The 22,021-nt window shown below is 45.2% G+C and overlaps 1 protein-coding gene across 1 annotated transcript in view; it reads right to left on the reverse strand.

The window, feature by feature from the left end:
• LOC124550612 (protein PALS1-like) overlaps positions 1-22,021 on the reverse strand; it is a 570,361-nt gene that overhangs the window by 64,182 nt on the left and 484,158 nt on the right. The window contains exon 6 of the mRNA XM_047125331.1: positions 5,657-5,892. Coding sequence (XP_046981287.1) covers positions 5,657-5,892 — 236 coding nt within the window. The remainder of the gene's footprint in view (positions 1-5,656; positions 5,893-22,021) is intronic.

Consider the following 22,021-nt stretch of genomic DNA (forward strand, 5'->3'; position numbering starts at 1 on the left):
ATATAAGTTGAACGGAACTGGCGACAAAACTAAACCCTGGGGGACACAATTTTTAAGTTTCTGGTGTCTGCTTAGTTGACTGCCGAGAATCATTTGAAAATCTCAAACACAACATGTTGTCTAGGAGGTTTGTTCAAAAAGAAACCGAACTTGTGAAATATCGCGCCAACCAGCAGAGAGAGCGCGTTGTAGTGCATAGCGTGCACCTAGCGGCAGGTTTAGCCAACAAACTGCCATTTGCCTCGTGTCACTCGGAAAATTAGCAGGCCAACCACAGCCGCTGAAGTAAGCATGTGTAGAGCCAGCTCTTCAGATTACTGCAATGAAGGAGATGAAGGAGCTTGAAGAACAAAGTGCGTGTGTGAAATGCTGCTACAAACTTGGCAAAACTTTCACAGAAATATTTCAAACGCTTAGCCAAGCATATGGGGAGGACTGTATGAGTCGCACACAGTGCTATGAGTGGTTTAAACATTTTCAGCGGTGCAGAATGTCGGTCTGTGACGATTCCAAGTCTGGACGTTCTTCCATATCAACAGCTGATGGCCATGTGGAGGTGGGCATCAGTGTAGGATCATGCCATCAAATTTTGAGTGAAAAACGTGAGATGCATCGTGTCAGTGCAAAAATCGTACCGCGTTTGTTGACTGAAGATCAGAAACGGACACTTGTTGAAATGGGAAGGAAGTGCCCCAGCAGAGTTTTCCCTGTTTCCCATGCTGAAAAATAGCTTGAAAAGACGTCGTTTCCAAACCATAGAGGAGATACAGGACAATGCAACGAGCAACCTGCGCGCCATCCCACAAAAGTATTCCAGGAGGCGTTCCAAAGCTGGAAGGAATGGTGGGAACGGTATTCGGCCAGCAGAGGGGACTATTCTGAAGGGGGTAGCGCTTAAAACATCGAACAATAAGCAATAAAGCTGATACAGCAAACGTTTGGTTTCTTTTTGAACACAACTCATATAGGCCTATCATGGTTTGGCAGTGTATAGCACTTGCGGATTTGTAAAGGATTCCTTCTCAACAATAAAGAATGTTTCAAAAGGACTCAACAAATTTAAAAATTCACATACATTTATTGAAAGAAGATACAGAGCTGGGTCTAGTGTTATTTTGTAGGGAAACACTTCATGTTTTTTTTTTACCTTAAACTAAAGATGTTGTATATGGCTTCCGTTGCTTATCCTGCACAGATCCCATTGGAAGTCAATTTCTTCCAAAACTCGCTGTAAAATTGCAGGTGTAAAATGCTCAGTGATGGCATAAATTCTTGCTCAAGTTCAGGTAGAGAAGCTACCACAGGAGGTACAAACACGATATCCTTGATGAATCCCCATATCGCGTGGTGTCAGGTCTGGGGAATGTGGGGGCCATGCAATTGGCGCATCACAGCCAATCCATTTATCTGGAAAGTGGTCACTGTGAAAATCCCGGATGTCAGCCAGGTAGTGGAGTGGTGTACCATCTCACATGAAATAAACATTTCGTTCTCGGTCATCCACATCGATCTGTGGTATCAAAAATTATTGAACATATCCAACTACACTATCCCGTTGATGGTTCCCTCACAGAAAAAAAAGGGACCGTACACTTGGTTCTTGCACAATGCACAAAAATCGTTCTGTTTAGGGCTATCACAAACATGGTGCAATGTTTGACGAGGATTTTCACTGCCTGAAATCCTACAGCTGTATGTCTTAACGTTGCCACTTAAGTGAAAAGTGGACACGTCAAAAAAGATGATTTTGTCCAAGAAATGTTCATCCTCATATAATCGATTTAACATATCTACACCGAAGTTCTTCCGAGCAATTTTATCTGTGTCTCTTATTGTTTGTACAATCGTCAATCTGTACGGTTTCAAACGCAAACAGTTTCTCAATACATGCCAAACAGTTGTATGTGGGATCTGCAGTTCACGAGATGCATGCCGGGTCAATTTCGCAGGGCTATTGACAAAACATTGTCTCATTCGCTCGACGATGTCGTGAGGTGTGGTTGGATGACTTGATGTTTCCCCATGTTTCAAGGAGCACCCTGTTTCTACAAAACATTTGCGTCACTAATAAATTACAGGCCTGCTAGGAGGATCTTCAGCATAGTCGGTACAGAAATTACGCTGAACTGTTGTCGCCGACTTCGATTCTTCAAATCAAAACAGACAGCTAGCACGCTCGGGTCCATTGAAGGCAGCCATCTTTAACGCAACTGCCGCTAGCGCTCCTCACGGTGCGATCGGGAACTAGGGAACTGCGCGAGACAAAACTTTATGTGGATAAAATGTTCTCGGGTTTCCAACCGCGTCAATTGCTTATAACTACACGAGCTTTCGGCCAAGCACTTCTTGGCCATTGTCAACTGTTATGACTGCCAGTGGGCTGTCGGTGCGCCCTTATATACGGTAGCTGCCAGCTGTGACGTCTCTGGTACCCGTGACATTGCCATATATGGACACGTTTTGAGTCGGCGTTCGATGTGCCCTCTTCAATTGCGCGATCGCTGGATGCCACGCAGCGCTGAGCTGCAAGCCACTGTCTCTATTCAGGGTAATTTTTATTTCAATAGCTTCCTTTATTAAACTGTTCCAGAAGCTGTTCGTGCGAGCCACGACAGAGGTATCGTCAGATTTTATGTGGTGACCATTTTCTAACGCATACTCAGCTGACCCAGATTTCTCTGGATAGCGTAGGCAATAATACCTCTCGTGGCAGTCGTAACACTTGACAATGGCAAGGAGTGCTTCGGTGAAAGCTCGTGTAGTTTTAAGCAATTGACGCGGTTGGAAACCCGAGAACATTTTATCCAATGTTATCTCTGCGAGACTCTGCATTCGTACAAAACTTTGTGTATTTCCCTATAAATTGACACTACAATAACCTCTGTAGAAACTATGAATTAATTTATATGAATTTTCAAGGCTGTACAGACTTTTTGAAACACCCTGTATTGTTCATCGATTTAAATCTACGAGACCCTACCCAAAATTTTCCGGAATTTGAATATTGCGCCCAAACAATCGACAGTACAAACTCGCGAGGAGCAGGTGCAGAGGAGTGGGCCGGGAGGGAGGATGCTAAGTTCACCGGACTTGGATACGATGTGACGTCATTATGACGTATACACGGTACATCGAAAACGATAGAAACCGTATATCGACTATTCGACTTTTGTGAACTTTCGAGAGGTAGTGACAGGGTAGCGCTGTGCTCTGCGCCACTCGTTTAAATGTGTTTTGCGTTCCTTGCGTTTAAATCGTGTATTGTACTGTGTTTGTGTCCTGCGCGTTGTTTTTCGTTTGCTCGTCTCTAATTATGTGTTCAGCATTCGAGAGACTAATGAGAGAAAATCTGAAAGAGTTCAGCATCGATGACAACGGGCAATTGCGTGGTTATTGTGAATCTCAAGCACAAATTGATGTACTTCTGACCCAACTGAAGTGCGTCGGTTATTCGTACTCGGTGAGAAGAAGCACTCAGCAGCCAAAATCTTTAGATGCGTCAAGACACTAACCTTTGGTTAAGATTACATTGAGAAATCTACTTCCCCTCATATTTCATCTGCGGTCGACGATTTTTCTTCAACAATGCCTCATATTTTTCTTTTTAAGTTCGAAATTCAATCATTCTACACACCAGTCATTACTGGACACTACGGTACCTGTCTCTGCGGTCCGAGTGTAAAATTACTTGGAATTATGGTTGATAAAAGAGTATCTTGAGATGGACATATAAATTACTTAGCTAACAAACTTGCACAAGTTCTCTTTCAGCTATATAAATTAAGAAAAAAAAAAGGTCAGCAAGAGTATGCTGCTACAATGTAATATGTACTGACAAGACCAATTGTATGAAACCATACTAAAATATTGATAATAAATAAATATTGTTTTCGGCGTGAGCGTTCAACACAACAATCACACAATCAAATCTGGTCGGGACATAAGAAGACTTCACTTTTTTACGAAACATATTGTCTGTGGTGTTTTCAAGGCCACAGTCAGGAATATTTCTATTAATATCCAGCTCTTTTATTTTGGCGAAATACATATACGCTGCCACACTGAGCTGTTATCAGAATCGCACGTGTCAAAACAAACCACTAGCTGACGACAGTTTAGAATCTCGAACGTTCGTAAAAGTCGATAGGTGTGTTAATCGACTAAAGCGTATATACGTCATAATGACGTCACATCATATCCACGTTGGGTGAACTTAACATCCTCCGGCCCATGGAGGTAAAAATAAGAGGAGTTGTCATGACGTCACAAACTTAAAGCCGACCCAAGTCAAGATCCGCCATGTTAGCTACCCCAAAACATTCGCTTCTGGTAGTTTGATTTCGTGTAGTCGTGAAGTGTTTTGATAAAAAAAATGCCGGCTTGCGTCGCTTACTGGTGTACTAATCGTTCTGATTGTAGTCTAAAGTTTAAACAAATCACATTTCATCCCTAAGTGGTCTTATTTAATCGCTATTTTCTTATATATACTTGAAATTCTGATGCACTGTGAAGTAATACAGTATGGTTTTATTTCTGTGATTTGACTTTAGATTTCCTATCAGTCCAATGCGAAGAACTCTCTGGAGGTGAGCAATACACTTGGTTTTCATTGTTTGGTTATTCCCAAGTAACTGAAAAGTCCTGGCAATAAATATCCTGGAAATGTAGACTAATGTTTTAAAATGCGATAATTTAATATAAAAGTAGTGTAACTTCATGTAGTTAATTAAATCTTCAGTAAAATCTGTGGAACACATGTTACAGTGGTTAAATTATGAGTACTTAAAGGTTTACATATTTGTTAAAGCAAAGTTCCTTATCAATGTCCAGGCTACTTAGATCATTATATTAATCACTGTGTTGTCGTGTTAACCTGTAAATTGCTGTTATTTGCCACACTGAATGTCACTTGGTAGGTACAATTTAAAAACAAAGTAGATGTGTAAACTACGATGGGCCTGACAATCTTAAATTCCGTTCTTTTCCTTCGTAATTTAACGAACCTTTCACTTTGTTGACATGAAAGCTGGCTTGTTTGTATCGTCCCTGCATACATCTATGGGACACCAAAGGAAATAAGGCAAGTTTCTTGCAAACCTGAACATTTGAAAATGCAACGAATACAAATTGGTGCCTGTAAACTATCAATCATTGTTTTGGAGTTCTCGCTTTATCAATTATCGGCACACACACAATGAAAGTGAACAGAAATGGATTATGAAAGCACGCTTTTCACAGCACACACTTCTCTTCTCGGTTATTCGTTGTATAAACAAAAAGGAATTACAGTACTGAGGCCAGAAGCTTCATATTTTGGTGTCGTATTACTGCATCGATATGCATTTAGGACCAGAAAAACGATTGAAGTTGCGTTCCTTATGCTGTGTTGTTCACTAAAACAGTGTAACATTTACTATATAAAATAAATATCGCGTGCACACGACAGAAATAACGAACACGAAAGATTTGTAAACACTCGTCTGCTAATGTTTTGGGGAATCCAAGATGGCGGCAGGCCCCACCCACTGGCTTCAAAACAACGTACAGCGTAAGTCTGTAGCGCCATCTCCCCTTATTCTACCTCCATGCTCCGGCCGGGAGACCCAGAGAGAGAGAGAGAGGAGGCTAGAGTGGAGAATCTTTGGCTGATACTTACGTCCCTGGAGAGGGCGTGCGCGTTGTCGGCGGCGGGCGGCCGGCAGAGCCCCCTGGCGGCGGCGCGCTGCACCCTGTTGTGGACGGCGAGCGCGCGCCCGAACTGCGGACTCAGCAGCAGAGTCTGCACGGCTGCGACCTGCGCGCCAAGCGCCGAGCCCGACCCCACACCGTCGGCGGCGCTCTTCTTCAGCAGCAGCTGCAGCCGCTGCAGCGACGCCACCAGCTCCCCGTACCCTGCCGAGCACACCACGAAAGCCATCAATGGGTCCGAGGACCGGATTCACTTCCTCGTCTCACAAACTGGCCTTTCTTCAGGTCGCCAAAGATCGGTGAAAGATCTGCACTGTACTGTAGTGTCACGGAATAGTAAAGAGTTGGAAACGTGGAATACTGTCAAAGTTTCATTGCCTATACCGAGAGCCGGAGGCAGTAGGTTAGCCGAGAAGTAAGAGGATTGCACATGTATCAGAATGTGTCGTCACGCAGGGGCAGTGGCCCGGTTACACACAACAGGCGAGAGAGAATTGCTTAGCACGCGGGTTTGCGTTCGACGGAGACTTTCGTAGAGTGTTAGACAGAGGTATAGCGTCAGCTGTACTGCATTTCATAACTTCGCGTAAGTCTGCCGTAACAACACGTAACTCTGTCGCAGGAACACCTAAGGGGCGAGAACGACAGATAAATCAGCAGTGTAAGTGGAACGAATGCGTTGATTACAAACGAGCATGACGTCAGGACGTCGCTCGTGCTTCCTTTAAATACGCCAGCTTTGATAGCAGCAAGGCACTCGCAGTTAGATTTGCAGTTAGATGTGTACTGGGACGCTGCGTAGCGCTCAGCTCGGAGATCGACATGTTAATCTTTATTAAGGAGTTGTTCCAGTAAGGGCGGCCCATCCGGCAGCAGACGTGATGGGATAGTACCAGCTCTAGTCTCCTCTGCTGCCGCTGTCATACATCGACCCGGGATTAGCAGACATTGTGGCAGGCTTGCTCGCTGCCAATGCTGACCACATCAGTGAGCCGTCGTCGAGATTGTGCGGGGCCTAGGCCCTGTGCATCTGCCGTCACAACCGAGTGAGCCGACGACACTGGGGGACTGCAGCCCGTTCCGCCCGTCCACCGTGGACGAGCCACCAGGAGGAGCAGGGAAGAAGACGGGGTGGGATAGAGTACACTCCGCACTACGAGAACGCTTCTGGTGCCGACAGCGCCGGGGACTCCAACCCGGAGCCTCCTACGTGCAGCAGCCTGCTGTCCGCAGCCGAGCCGGCCGGCCAGCCGGGCACCACCAGCCACGCGCGGCCGAAGTAAGGGCGTTCCACTGCTACGTCACAGCACGCGGCGCTGCGCTAGCAAGACTGGTGCTACCCGGAGCTGGTGTCATTGCTCCGTCAGCGAGGACTCGGGAAAGGTCGTTGATATCACCAAGCTCAGCCAGCCTGTGCTACGCGGGCCACATTGTACTCGGCAGGAATAAAGGTGTCATGAATTTATAATGTTTCTTTGGCGTTTCTGACGCGCCCACAATCATTTCCTAGCACCCTGACAACAGGAGAGGTCACTGCTCGGCCTCCAGTCCACCGTAGGAGACTGAGACCACCGGGGCGCCAACAGTACAGATGATGTTGCAGCGTTACCCAATCAGATCGCTGAAGCATAGCCTCCATTCAGTTGGCAGTGTGGGGGGTGGGCGTTATCGTGCGACAGGACGATTCTGTCCGACAGCATTCCCGGGTGTTTCGATTCCATTTCACGTGACAGTTTCTGCAAAGTGTCTCCGTAGCATCGCGCATCGGGTGTGGTTCCGCCCTCGAGGAACTCGACAAGCGAAGGATACCTGCAGTACGAGGTGGTGTTCGTCGCGACTTAACTGAAGTGGGATGTTTCCACTGCTGGCTTTACCATTTGCCATCAGGCTGTCAGAATGCTGTCGGACGGAATCTTCCTGCTAACGTCAGCTGCTCCATGAGGCTGTTCGCAGAAAGTGCAGTTGTCTGTAAGAAGGTACCGACGTCAGGAAACTGCATCTCACTGCAGGAGGACCAGCGGAGGATTGGTGAATGGTGCAGGGACTGACAGGTGACACTGGTTACTTGGCTGGATGGTTAAAGGGACCAACCTACTAGGTCATCAATCCATTTGTCCTCGAACAGACAGGTCTGTACGACTGTAGACCAGAGAGAGCCTACCCTCACACTGCCAATCAAGTAAGGGCAACTCTTCACACGATCCTCCACACAGCCCTAATTTTTCACCGTGTGATTTTCTTACATTTACGACTCAATGAAAGACACGCGTGGGTGTCGGTTTCAATTGGACGAAGAAGTGCGAGTGTCAGAATGGTTGTGCATCAGTCAGGGGCTGACAACATTCTACGAAACAAAAGTTTATCATCTCGTCTCCTAGTGGGGTAAATGTGTTAACGTTTGTGCTGATAACTGATTGGAATCATTCCATGGTCCCAGAGTGGAGTGTGTTCAGTTTTCATTTGACTGCATTTTATAGAAAGATTATACCGTAGATCGCTGGAGCACTGAAGAGTACCTAGTGACTGGAAAAAAGCGCAGGTCATTCGCATTTTCAAGAAGGGTCATAGGACAAATGCACATAATTATAGGTCTATATCGTTGATGACAATCAGCTGTAGAAATACAGAACACGTTTTCTGATCATGTATTGTGGCATTTTCAGTGAACAAAAATCTCCTCCTTTAAAAATCAACATGGATGCTGCAAACAGAGATCTTGCAAAACTCAGCTTACTCTGTTCCTCCATAAGATTCACAGCACTGTTGACATTGAAACTCAGGTTGATCTGACTTCAGGAAGGCATGTACAAGATTACCGAGTACCATACCAGACTTGTGACAGGATTCTAGGCTTCCTTGCAGGCGGTACACAACATGATGCTCTTAACAGAACAAAATCAGCAGATGTAAAGGTAATTTCAAGAGTACCTCAAGAAAGAGTGAAAGGATCATTAAAGTTTATAGTTTGTTTTAATGATTAGTGGATAACGTCAGATGATCCATGAGGCTGTTTACAGCCACTTACAAGAGACTGCCTTGAGAAGACTAGCAAACCAGACATGGCAAGAGAAGCACACAGAGACAAAAGATGAACAAGTCTAACAGACCATGCGAGAAAGGGGGAAGGATAGTTTGAGCAGGTAGGATGAGGACTGTACTCGACCACCACGGCTGCAGCTTGGTCTGGGCCAGAAGAGGCAACAGAGTGTTCTGCCAACACCTCAATGGGCCAATAAGATTAAGCAGCCCTGCAGCCCTCCCTTCAGAAGAATTGAAAAACCCTGATTCATGAATAAAATAAACTATGTCAGCCACTGGGGTATCATCTCCCAACACCAGGGGTAGCGAGTCAGGGGGATTAAGAGTCCGCCACAGGGCTGCTAGGTTGGGGTAGTCCAGCAAAATGTAGACCACTGTGAAACGGGAGCCACAATAACAGTGGATTGGGTCCTCGCTATGAAGGAGATGACCACGAGTCAGCTACTTACGGCCGACGAAGAGACGGAAATTCCACATTCTACGCACCTAAAACTTCACAGCATAATACAGATTGGAGGTCTGTTTCGAGAATACCAATCTCAAGGGTTGGGTTACTGGTAGCCAGTTTGGCCAGGCTATCAGCGAGTTCGTTTCCCACGATCCTGACATGGCCAGTGGTCCAAACGAATGTCACTGAGCATCCACACTGTTCAAGAGCATACGGGGAATCCTGGATAGAAATGACCAGGGGGAGGTGAGTGTAGCTGGCTGATCAAGATCTTGCAAACTGCTCAAGGAGTCACTGCAGAAGAGAAAGGATCCATCAGTACTGCAACAGATATGCTCAAGAGTAGAAGATGGCTACCAACTCCATAGTGAAAACACTCCAGTTATCAGACAGTGAGAGCAGTCCAGTATGCCCCACATTAGTATAAGCAAAACCTACACAATCAGCAACCATCGAACCACCAGTATAGACTACTTCTGAACGATGGGATGTGCCAAGGATGGAGAAAAATTGGCGGCAGAGTGCCTCTGGATGAACCGAGTCTTTTGGACCTTGTGATAGATCACGACGAAGATGTGTTGAAGAGATGCACCTTAGAGGTGTATGGGAATGAGTCCAGAGGAGAGGTGAAAGAGGAAACAAATGAAGTTGAGAGAAGATAGGTCGGATGTGAATTGCGATCGTAATCCCTAATTGGGGCCGCCATTGTTGGAGATTGATTAGCGTGTTTGGAAAGAGGAGATGATAGTCCAGATGCTTATGTGAACTGCGAATGTGAGCAGCATAATTGACAAGCTGTTGTTGGCACCTGATCCATAATGGATTAACTCCAGCCTACACGAATGAGCTGTTCAGAGGGGTAGTTTGAAGGCTCCTGTCACAAGTTGAACCTCACAGGGGTGTATCAGATCCAGTATCTGCAATGCCGAAGGTGGTGCCAGGCCATATGCCAGACTCTCATTCGGGAGGACGACGGTTCAATCCCGCGTCCGGCCATCCTGATTTAGGTTTTCCGTGATTTCCCTAAATCGCTCCAGGTAAATGCCAGGATGGTTCCTTTCAAAGGGCACGGCCGACTTCCTTCCTCGTCCTTCCCTAATCCGATGAGACCAATGACCTCGCTGTCTGGTCTCCTTCCCCACAACAACCAACCAACCAACCAACCAGACTCTCATAACTGAGGTGGGGTCATATCAGGGCTTTGTAAAGCTGCAGAAGTGTAGTGTGGTGTGGTCTGCACCCCAGCTAGTGTTAATAAGGCAGTGAAGTGTATTAAGGTGCTGCCAGCACATTCACTTAATATGGTGAAGATGGGGAATCCATGTGAACTGAGAACCGAAGACAGTCCCAAAAAGCGACAAGTCTCCACCACACTGAGCAGTTGGTCATCAAAGTAAAGTTTTGGTTGTTGGTGAATGGTACGACATTGACAAGAGTGTATGGCTCAAGTCTTGGTGGTGCAAATCGAAAACCATGGGTGAGGCCCCATGCCTGCACCTTTCAGATGACACCTTGCAGTCGAAGGTCAGTGAGACCCACACAAGAGAAGAAACAGTAGAGGCAAAAGTCGTTAGAATACAAAGAGGGTGATACTGGGAACCCCACAGCTGTTGCTAGACCATTGAGGGCTACTAGAAAGAGAGGGACACAGTACAGAGCCCTGTGGAATCCCATTCTCTTGGATATGGGGCGGGGGGGGGGGGGGGGTATTGTAGTAAGCGCAAAATTGAAGCAATAATGTAGTGTGACAGGAAGTTCTGGATGAAAATCGGGAGTGGACCCCAAAGATCCCATTTGTGTAACGTAGCAATGATGTGGTGTCACCAAGTGGTGTCATAAGCCTTTTGCAGGTCAAAGAAGGTGTTGACATTGGGCAAAATCTGTTAAGATGGCCAATTCCACGTAAACCAGATTATCAGCAGTGGAACGGCCTTGTCCAAAACCACCCTGGGATGGAGCCACTAGAACCCAAGTAGCCAAGACAGCCACCAGCCCACCACGCGTTCAAGCCACTTACAGAGAACATTGGTGAGACATATTGCGCTATAACTGTCCATCACTAGAGGATGCTTAACCTGTTTCAGTCCTGGGACAATGATGCTTTCTCACCACTGCGATGAGCGAAAGATGGCAAAGCTATGGCACTGACCATCCACCAGTAGGTGCTTCATCATTTGGTTGTGGATGCAGTCTGGCTGTGGGCTGTATCAGGACGGTGGGCTAGGACACTGACAAATTCCCACTCACTGATGGAACGTTATAAGGTGTATAGTAAAAGATAATTGCTTTCGCTCCAACCGCTGTTTTAGGGCATGAAATGGAGGTTGATAATTATCAGACGCTGAGGTTTGAGCATAGTACACAGCAAAATGTTCAGCGTTGGCGTCTGGGTCAGTGTAGATAGTACCATTCAGTATAATACCAGGTATGCCAGCAGGTGTCTGGTATTCATAATCCGATGGTTGAAATGTACCATTACCAGAATTCTAACTTCCATCTTTTTATTAGGTAGCACAGCTGGGCATGGAGGTGCTTAAAGGTAATGATATGCTCCATTGATGGGTGCTGCTTATGACGTTGGAGAGCCCACCTCTGATCTTGAAGAGCTTTTGCGTTTTCTGAGGACCACCAAGTTACTGTCTTCGGATAGGCCAGGCCCGAGGAAAAGAGGATCGCTAAATCAACTGCCAAAAGAATGGCAGTTGTATGATGGACTGCCGTATCGATATCTCCATGTGGCGGGGAACCAAGGTCGATAGCAGAGGCGAAAGCATCCCAGTCAGTACTGTTGAGAGCCCATCTGGACAGGCATCAAGGGACGCAGGGACAGGAAGATCATGAAGTGGTCACTGCCACACAGGTCACTGTAGAGCCTCCAGTGGATGGATGCGAAAAGACAAGGGCTGCAAATGGAAAAAGGTCAATGGCCGAGCATATTCTGTGCATCACACTTAAGTGTGTGGGGGTACCAGCGTTCAAGAGGGAAATAGCAAATTGTGCCAGTAAATTTTCGAGGTCTTTAAACCACAGCCAGTGACCTTGGTTCCATCCCACAAGTCCCTGAAATCACTCAAGATTAGGAAAGGTCTTGCAAACAGTACATTCTGAGACACTTCACCATCAGGAGGGAGGTAAACACTGCAGATGATAATATCCTGAAATCCCCTTACCCAGAACAGCCAAACTTCTAAAGGTCGATTGAGAGGTACAAGTTTGTTATATAGAATGTCTAGAACAGATGTGCAAACTCTGCCCAAGACTCCGTCATAGGCAGCACAATTCTTATAATATCCGCAGTATCCATGAATGACTGGGGCGTGTGTTGCTGGAAACCAAGTCTGCTGAATGGCAATGCAGAAGGCAGGTGCTTAAAAGATGTTGTTGTTCAGCCAGGTGGTGGGAAAAAACGCTACAATTCCACTGGAGACTAATGTTGTCGATGTATAGTGAGGCTACGGAGGGACCAAGGGGACAAGTTATGCCTTAGGGTCACCTGCTGCCACTGGTTGAGGGGTTCCTTTGTATGGTGCGTACCAGGGCCTCAGGGACTGCCAGAACATTCGCCTGGTCTGCAGGAGTGGAACAAGTGGGATCTGGTGGCATGAGGTCCACCAGAATGTTCTCCTTCTTGGAGAACTTTTGCTTGTCTTTCCTCACCTTAGAGCATTTTGGTAATGATGACAATTGTGAAGCCCTGCGACCAGCAGCCTGTGGCTCCTTCAGACACTGGCTGGTGTCCAGTTGTGGACAGGTGGAAACCTTGAAAGGAAGTGTCCTGAGAGACCCCTCCCTGGCGAGAGAACCTGGAGGAAAGTGATTTGTCTCCAGATGGGAGGTGGGGACTAATGTCCCTCATGGTTGGGAAGCCATCGATCCCAGAGTAGATGTGTGGGAAGCAGCAAGAGGGGAGATCCCAACAATCAGGCGGGCAGGAATGGTAGAGTGGTCTTGACGGCCAACTGTAGGAGGTGTAATGGGTGGGAGTGCCATCACCAAAGGGAGCGATGTCGTCATAACTGTAGTACGTGACATTATCTGACATGTTGGGTGCAACTGCTCATACTACTTCTTGGCCTCTTGGTAACTGAGTTTGTCCAGTGTCTTGCTGTATTTTCCTTTCTCTCTGGAAAACAGTGCAATCTGGCAAGCACATAGAATGTTGTTTTTCACAGTTGACACAGATTGGGGGGGGGGGGGGGGGGGGGAGGGGAGTGCACAGGGAGTGTTCCCATGCAGCGCTCGTCCGTTATCTCTACAGATGGGGTAACGTGAAGACATTTGCCCAAATTTCAAGTACCTGAAGCACTACATGTGGGGATTCATAATATCACATCGCATTGGTATGCCATAACTTTGATCTTTTCAAGCAATGAATCGGCCTCAGAGGCCAAGATGAAGGCGCTACTAGCAATCCTATTGTCCTTTTGCCCACTATGTACATGATGGACAAAGTGTACACACCATTGCTACAAGTTGGCGTGTAGCTCACCATCAGATTGTAAGAGCAAGTCTCTGTGGAAAATGATGCCCTTTAGACTGTTATGGGGAGTGACAGTCGCTGGTATGTCACCCAGCTTGCTACAAGTGAGCAATGCTTGTGACTAGGCAGGGGATGCTGTTTTGATCAAAACTGACCCAATTTTCATTTTAGAGATGGTTGCCACTTCCCCAAACTTGTCTTGTAAGTTCTCCAAAAAGAACAAGGGCTTTGTGGCCCAGAAAAAGAACAAGGGCTTTGTGGCCCAGAAGGAATCGCCATCAGTCCTCATACAAACCAAGTTTTGTGGTGAGTATTTCTGTGCTTGCCCCTTAGCTTCACGTTCCTCCATGCTGCAGCGAGAGAAGAGTATATTTTAGGGTGGTAGCTCTCAGCTTTAAACGAACTTTCCTGCCATAGAAACTGCTGGGGCCATACGGGCACCAGCAGGAGGTAACTTCATTTGCTTAATTTGCAATCACAGTGCCACCCAACCTGACCAGAGGCTACCCCTGTGGGGGCCAGTAATGCACTGCTCAGAGTCTCTGCGTAGGCACGTATTTCTTGGCATACAAGGGGAGTTCTAGGCTCAGGCACGGTCGAGGGTGGGCTACCACTGTGTGGGTACTTGACGATCCCCCACAAGGGGACGGCTGCTGTGCTGGGATTTGGGTGTGTTACTGTATTAAAGGTAAGGGTGTACAGATAGAAAGGCACAAAGTTGGAGCACACATCACGTTGGGTGACCTCCCCTGCATGAACTGCGCTTCTTGAGAGTTTTGAAAATTGGTGGCAAGTCAAACCTAACAATGGGAACCATATGAGGGTTGTACCAAACGTAAGGTGCCCATATTCTTTGCAAATAGAAAACATTGTTTACTGTTATGAATTTATCCATCGTTGAAAAGTTTACACTTTTGTCTATTTTTCAACATAGTCTCCATTTCTTTTCGACACACTTTTGAAGGCGGTGCTCCGGCTTTTGTATTCCTAAGTCGAAGAAGTCTCTCGCCAACCCATTGAGGAAGCGTGTGACCTCTGCTTGGACTTCATCGTCGCTCTTGAAGCGTTTGCCACCTAAGTGTTCTTTTAGCTTGGGGAAGAGGTAATAATCGCTAGGGGCTAAGTCCGGGTTGTACGGGGAATGGGGCATAACAGTCCACCCAAATTTCTTCAAAAGCTCCTGTTTGACGAGCGACGTGCAGTCGAGCGTTGTCGCGAAGAAGCGCTATTCCCTCTGTCGGTCGTCCTCTCCGGCGATTTTGGATTGCTCGCCGGAGTTGGGTCAACGTTTCACAATATCTGTCTGAGTTTATTGTCGTCTCAGTTGCATAAAATTGATGAGGGGAACTCCCTTCCGATCCCAAAACATAGTCGCCATAACCTTTCCCGTGACAGCGTTTGTTTGAATTTCTTTGGTGGCGGTGACCTGGAGTGACGCCACTGATGCGAATGTTGTTTTGTTTTGGGGGTGTAATGAAACACCCACGTTTCACCTGCCGTGACGATAGAGTCCAACAACTTCTCCTTGTTGCCTCCCCTTCACACTGTTGAAGAACCTTGCGAGCACGGTCAAGGCATTGCTCCTTGTGTCCGTCAGTCAGCATCCGCGGGACCCAGCGAGCACGCAACTTGCGATAACCCAACGTTTCTATTAAAGTTCTTTCAATTGTGCTGTGGGAAGCTTCAGGAGCCGGCCGGGGTGACCGAGCGGTTCTAGGCGCGACAGTCTGGAACCGCGGACCGCTACGGTCGCAGGTTCGAATCCGGCCACGGGCATGGATGTGTGTGATATCCTTAGGTTAGTTAGGTGTAAGTAGTTCTAAGTTCTAGGGTACTGATGACCTTAGGAGTTATGTCCCATACTGCTTAGAGCCATTTGAACCAAGCTTCAGGAATGCGTTCAAAGAATTCACGGACAGTGACCCTTCGATCTCTGAGCAGAACACTGTTGAGCCGGACAATCGCATCCGAAACCGGCGGTCTTCCACTCCGTTCTTCATCGTGAACTTCCGAGCGACCCTCAGCAAAAGCCCTGCACCATTTTCGGACGTGCCGAACGGACAAGCACCCTTCACCGTAAACCTCAGTCAGTTGCCGATGAATCTTCACGGGCAGTAACTTCCTTGCGTGGAGAAACCGGATTACTGCTCGAACCTCGCACTTGACGGGAGCGGCGATCATCTCTGACGGTTGCCAAGCCAACACTGAGCGACGTAGCGAATCACCGAGAGCGGGGGAACCATTGCGCACGGTACTGTTGTCGGATTTAGCCTAGCAGCTTCCCTCGAGGCTGTAGCTCATTGGGAACCTTACTTTTGGTACAACCCACGTATGTTTATTTAATGAAAAGTTGTACAATAGGTCAGAAGTGGAAACTCGAGGCCCTATCATAAATCAGGTCCGAGCAGGGTCAGCATAAAGAAAACCATCAGGTGGGGAGGCAGAGGGCGAAAGGGATAGTGGAAGTATAAACATGCCTCACGGAAAGGAAGTAATGTTGCAAAAGCTGGGGCCCCGTGGTAGCCAGGTGGGTACTCACAAAAGAGTGGGAGGAGGTGACACTGAACGCAAGTAAATGTAACATTTTGGACATTCATATGAAAAGAAATCCACTGCTGTACAGTTACAATTCTGGTGAGAAATCGATGGAAAAATTAACTGCCTAGGAGTAACCATAAAGAGCGGAATGACCGCTTAATGTTTACTGTAGGACAAGCAGATGCCACCAAACACTTGTTCGTCCGATTCTTGAGTACTGTCAAACAGTCTGGGCCCCTTACCTGGTAGGACTGGTACAAGAGATGGAAGAGATCCAACGAAGAATGGCGCGTTTCTTCACGAGAGCACTTCGGAGATGCTCAACAGATTCCACTGGCAGACGCTATGAGAGAGTTTTAATCTGCCGGGACGTTTCAAAGACATTGTTTTCAGCCAGGTGACGCCTTTGACAACCGCCGATATTTCGAATGGTGAACGCCCTGTCATTATATGGCGCTGAGCAAGACAAGTTAAATTTAAAACCTCGTCATAAGGAGTATATGCCATTGTGCAGAGTATATGCCTAAAGATCACTCTCTCTCTCTCTCTCTCTCTCAACACTAGCTACAAGAAAACAAAAGACGAGCAATGTCAGAAGCTATCGACAGTGAATATTAATAACCAACGGGTGAGGTAGCATCATCTCTGTTGTTTGACCAGGGGGAGAGTAACACCTCATCCAGAATTCAAGCAAAAATCTTCATCTCTAAAGGTAATGTCACTTATTAATTTAATATCAGTTTCCTTCTTAGTAAGACTACCACAGTAGTTAGAAGAACTTGCAGGAATCTCCGTTTTGTATTTTCTACTGGACGACCAAGATAATATTCTGCAATACCAGATACGCTCGGCTGTTGCGAGCGTGTGTGACGCTTGTGCTCAGTGCACCGACCCTCGACAGTCCCGATAGTCTGACACATGAAGCAAGTGCAGCGAATGCGGTACACACCTACACAAGCAACACCATCCTTTACGGATCCCACAAGCGCTCTAACCTTAGATGGCGGTAGAAAAACGCATTTCAAATTATACTCCCGCAGAATACGACCAATCCTGTTGGAAAGGCTTCCCGCCAAATACAAAGAGGCGCTAGATTTCTGGTGTTTAACATTAGCAACGGCACACGCATGGTGAGAAATGGTATTTGTCGTACACGGTGGCTGACCGAGTAAACTACGGGACGAATATTCCTGAGTGATACTAGGGAGAGTAAACACTGTATTTTTATGCACCGATTTTAATGTAATGCTATTTACCGCTCCGCTGCCTTGTGAAATACTGAAACATTGCCACTCCAAAGTTTAATAAGCCTCCAAATAACGACTTCAGTGCTAACAGTAAACATAGCTGTTGACAGGTAATTGAGCTATTGTAGCAGAGCGTACATATTTTTGACTTATCATAACGTTTGCGAATGGATAAAAATCGGTTTTCTTTTTCTTTAATTAGAAAAAATCACAACAGCACACAGCACAAAAACAAGAAATGGTAACACGCATTAAATTCAACTGCAAGTAAGAAATACTAAAACAGGGATTGGTGATAGCCGATAGTGCTGTGGGTGTATAGATTGTTTTAGTCTATCATTGGCCTTGCTGTCTATCAATAGTGCGTATCCTTTTTTAGTTGTATGATTGAAAATCAAAATCTCTCTCGGTTTCCCTGCACGGCAACTTGGATGTCCTCGGGGTCAATTCTAGCGTCCGACTCTTAAACGTCAGCTTTGAGCTATGTCGTCAAACCTAAGGCAAAAACTATACACAGAGGCAATCTTTGAAAGCAGCCATCATATTCGTAAACAAAAGAATATGGCTTGCGATGAAATAACAATCACAGTTCACGTGATTAATTACTTAGCCACGAATTATATAGAAAAGAAATGAAGGTAATGAAAGTAAGAACAGAAAAATGTGTGTGTCTGAAATAAATTATTTTAATTTATGCGAGGGAGAAAAACACAGAGAACCTTTACATCCATTATAGTGCAGAAGAAATATTCAGAAACAGCGTTAATTTATAATAACAATAATAATAATAAATAATAATAATTATTATTATTGAATTAAGGGAACTATAGCAGGAAAGTGGGAGAAACTAAAATTTAACACAACAACGGGAAAATTGAAAGAAACAATAACATATATGAAACATAAAAAGAATGGTAGCATAAAATGTGGAGAAACCAACACAGAAATCCTAGAAGACACAGCAATACACAAGCAACGAAAATTCATAAAAAGTAACACATACTGGAATCCATAACTAGAATTAAGCTATATACATCAATTCCAGTTACCGATTCCAGCCATTCGACGGTTTGTTATTTAGACCGTTTTCGCAACGAGTTTTTGCACTACAGTGTTACAGGATTTTATTCTCTTCACTATAATCGAAAAGAAAAAAAAAGATTGGAATCGGTGCCTACAATATTTGTTACTTCTTTGCAGTAGTCCAGCGATCAATAAGATCCTCTAAAATCCTACAAAAACCGAGTTCTCTCTCTCTCTCTCTCTCTCTCTCTCTCTCTCTCTCTCTCTCTCTCACACACACACACACACACACACACACACACACACACACACATAAAATTATGAACCATCTAATGGTTGGAATCTGTAACTAGGAGTGACCTCCTATATAAGTCAATTCTTGCTATCAATTCCAACATTTTCTACCGAGCGAGGTGGCGCAGTAGTTAGACACTGGACTCGCATTCGGGAGGACGACGGTTCAATCCCGCGTCCGGCCATCCTGATTTAGGTTTTCCGTGATTTCCCTAAATCACTCCAGGCAAATGCCGGGATGGTTCCTCTGAAAGGGCACGGCCGACTTCCTTCCCCATCCTTCCCTAATCCGATGAGACCGATGACCACGCTGTCTGGTCTCCTTCCCCAAACCAACCAACCAACCAATTCCAACATTTCCATCGTTCATTATGTAGGTCGTTTTTCCGACAGATGTGTCCACTGAAATGTAATAGGATTTCTGCTTTTATAATTTTTCCTCTTTAAAACGCTGGGAAAAGTGACAAATACTAGAATCGGTAACTACAAATAGGCTATACAAGAGGTCTATTCTAGTTACCGAATCCAAGCATTGCACGGTTCATTATTTAGATCGTTTTTGCAGCAGGTGTGTGCACCCGTAATTGCTCTCTGAGCTTCTGCGAAAAAGTAACTGATTTTGGGATCGGTGACCAGTATTAACGAATGTAGGTCGGTCAATTCTAGTTATCGATTCCAATACTTGTTACATTTTGTGAATTTCGTTATATGTGTATTGGCTTTTGTTTTCGGATTTCTGTGTCGGTTTCTCCACATTTCGTGCTACTGTTCCATATACGTTATTATTTATTTCGTTTTCCCGTAGTTGTGTTGCATTTTAGTTTCTCCTCGCTCCGAAACCCCCACTTTCGAGCGGTAGCCCTTTAGATTCAATAATTATTAATACAAATTAACGCTATTTTATAATATGAAGACTTCACGCACTATACTGTAACGAATTTTATTTAAAGATTCTCGGTGCTTTTCTTAGTCGCATCTTTTACGATAGTAATTTATTTCACGCATATTTATTTCTCTTTGGTTTTGTTTTTAATTATTTCCACTATCTTCAGTTCGTTTCGATATAATTTGTGCCTAAGTAAATACTCGCGTGAACTGTGATTCACCCCGTTTACATGGAGATCCCAAAACTGGATATTGTATACCGATTTTTCAATACCGCTACTGGGTGGTCATGTAAACACTTCCAAAGTGATTCTCGAAATCCGCTTCTAGTTGCCGGTTTTCCGATTTTCGCTTCCGTGTAAACGTAACCGGTTTTGAAACGTGCTTGGTTTGTCAAGTTACGTCTTGTTTTCAAAATAATCGGTTAGTATGGTTAGTGAAGGAGAAAAAGAAATATTAGACTGAGCATGGAGCTACCTGTCTGTAATATTTAAGTGAAAAGAAATAACGAGTGAGGTGACAATCAGAAACCGGATCAACTGTCTTCCAGACGCCACATCTAACTCCGCTAGTGACAGTGAAAAACTGTTTTCGAAATTCGGTTTCCGTCTTTCTGAAGATGTGTCACATGTAACCGCAGTGATTTTAATTTTACCGTACGCTATATTCCTTTGTTTACGAATTTCTTCCGCTACTTTCAAAGATGGTCTCTATCTAGCGGCGTCGCCTCTGGTATGACATCATTGCTCAAAGCTGACGAGTGGAATCGAGCACAGAGTTTATCCCGTCCTTGCTGTCACGGATCGCTGCCTATCCTGCTGTACACAGCAACCCTCTAACTTTCACGTTGCGTGACGTGGGGTTGACTTTCAACAACTCGTCGCCTACTCGTGGTTATTAAACCATTGCATAAAAACGGGAATAGGTCTGATGCAAACAACTATCGCCCAATCTCACTTCGACAGCTTTATCCAAACTTCTTGAAAAGTAATGTATTCAAGAGCAGCATCACATATTTGAAAAATGAAGTACTGACAAAATGTCAATTTCGTTTCCAGAAAGGCTTTTCGACAAAAAAAACGCTATATATGCTTTCACCGATCAAATATTACAAGCATTGAATAACCGAACATCAGCCATTGGGATATTTTGTGATCTCTCAAAGGCTTTTGATTGTGTCAATCACGAAATTGTTCTAGGTAAGCTTAAGTATTGTGGTAGGAGTGGGACAGTGCACAAATGGTTTAATTCATATTTGCAGAAGGTTGAAATTAACTGTACAGATAGTCAGCAAAAATCAACAGTGCCCTCTAGCAAGAATGGTGTCCCACATGGTTCAGTCTTAGGTCCCTTATTGTTCTTATTAATCAGAGTGTTTCAAAATGAATATACTGGTTTTAAGGCTTTGTAGCATTTATTACATTTAACTCACAATTATAAATAATACGTCAAATTAAAGAGGAACTCTAACAGTTTTTAAGAAAAGTGTTCAATATGAGCACCATTGTCACATATCGAGTCGATGGGCGAGTTTTTCCAAAACCTGGATCATTATGTCTACAGTAATTGTTGCAACAGTGCTGTTTCTGGAGTCGGATAGATCACCTGGTAGCGGAGACAAATACACATCATCTTTTATAAACCCCCCCCCCCCAAACGCAAAAATCGATGGCGGTCAGATCGTGTGTGAACATGAAGATCGTATAAATTTAGCTCTGTCATCCAGCGCCTTGCGGCCAATCCGGCGGTGGGGTACAACGTCGTTTAGCCAGTCGCGTGCCAAGTTATGCCAGTGAGATGGCGCACCATTTTGCTGCTGAGAAACACCAGTTACAGTTGCTTCACCGAGAAAGTCGATAGGAGTCTCGTTGAAACTGTACCATCTCGTGGGGATTTGCCTACCCCCAGATACACATATTACGTGTGTTCACATTTCCATTTAGGTTAAACGTCGATTCACCACTGAAGACGACACGATCCAGAAAATCTTCATCTCATGCAGAAAAATTTCATTTGCGAACCTGGCACATAAATCGTAGAATGTAGGCTTTAGAGCTTGTAACAACTGCGAACGACAAGGACGAACTGATTTCTTGGGACTACGCGTGATAGAGTCTCACTCGCTCAAGACGTTCTTCATTCATTCTCGGTCGTTCCATACTCTTCCCTTTGCGCACGGGTATACAAATAAATCTGTTTGAGTTGTTCTTTCATTTGATGTGTTATTTATAATTATAAGTTGAATGTAATAAAAGCTACCAAACCTTAAAACCCGTTTATTCATTCTGAAACACCCCGTATAGTAATGACTTGCCACTCTATACTCATGAAGATACAAAGCTAGTTCTTTTTGCTGATGATACAAGTATAGTAATCACA

Source organism: Schistocerca americana, chromosome 9 (genome assembly GCF_021461395.2).
Source record: "Schistocerca americana isolate TAMUIC-IGC-003095 chromosome 9, iqSchAmer2.1, whole genome shotgun sequence".
NCBI classification, from domain to species: domain Eukaryota; kingdom Metazoa; phylum Arthropoda; class Insecta; order Orthoptera; family Acrididae; genus Schistocerca; species Schistocerca americana.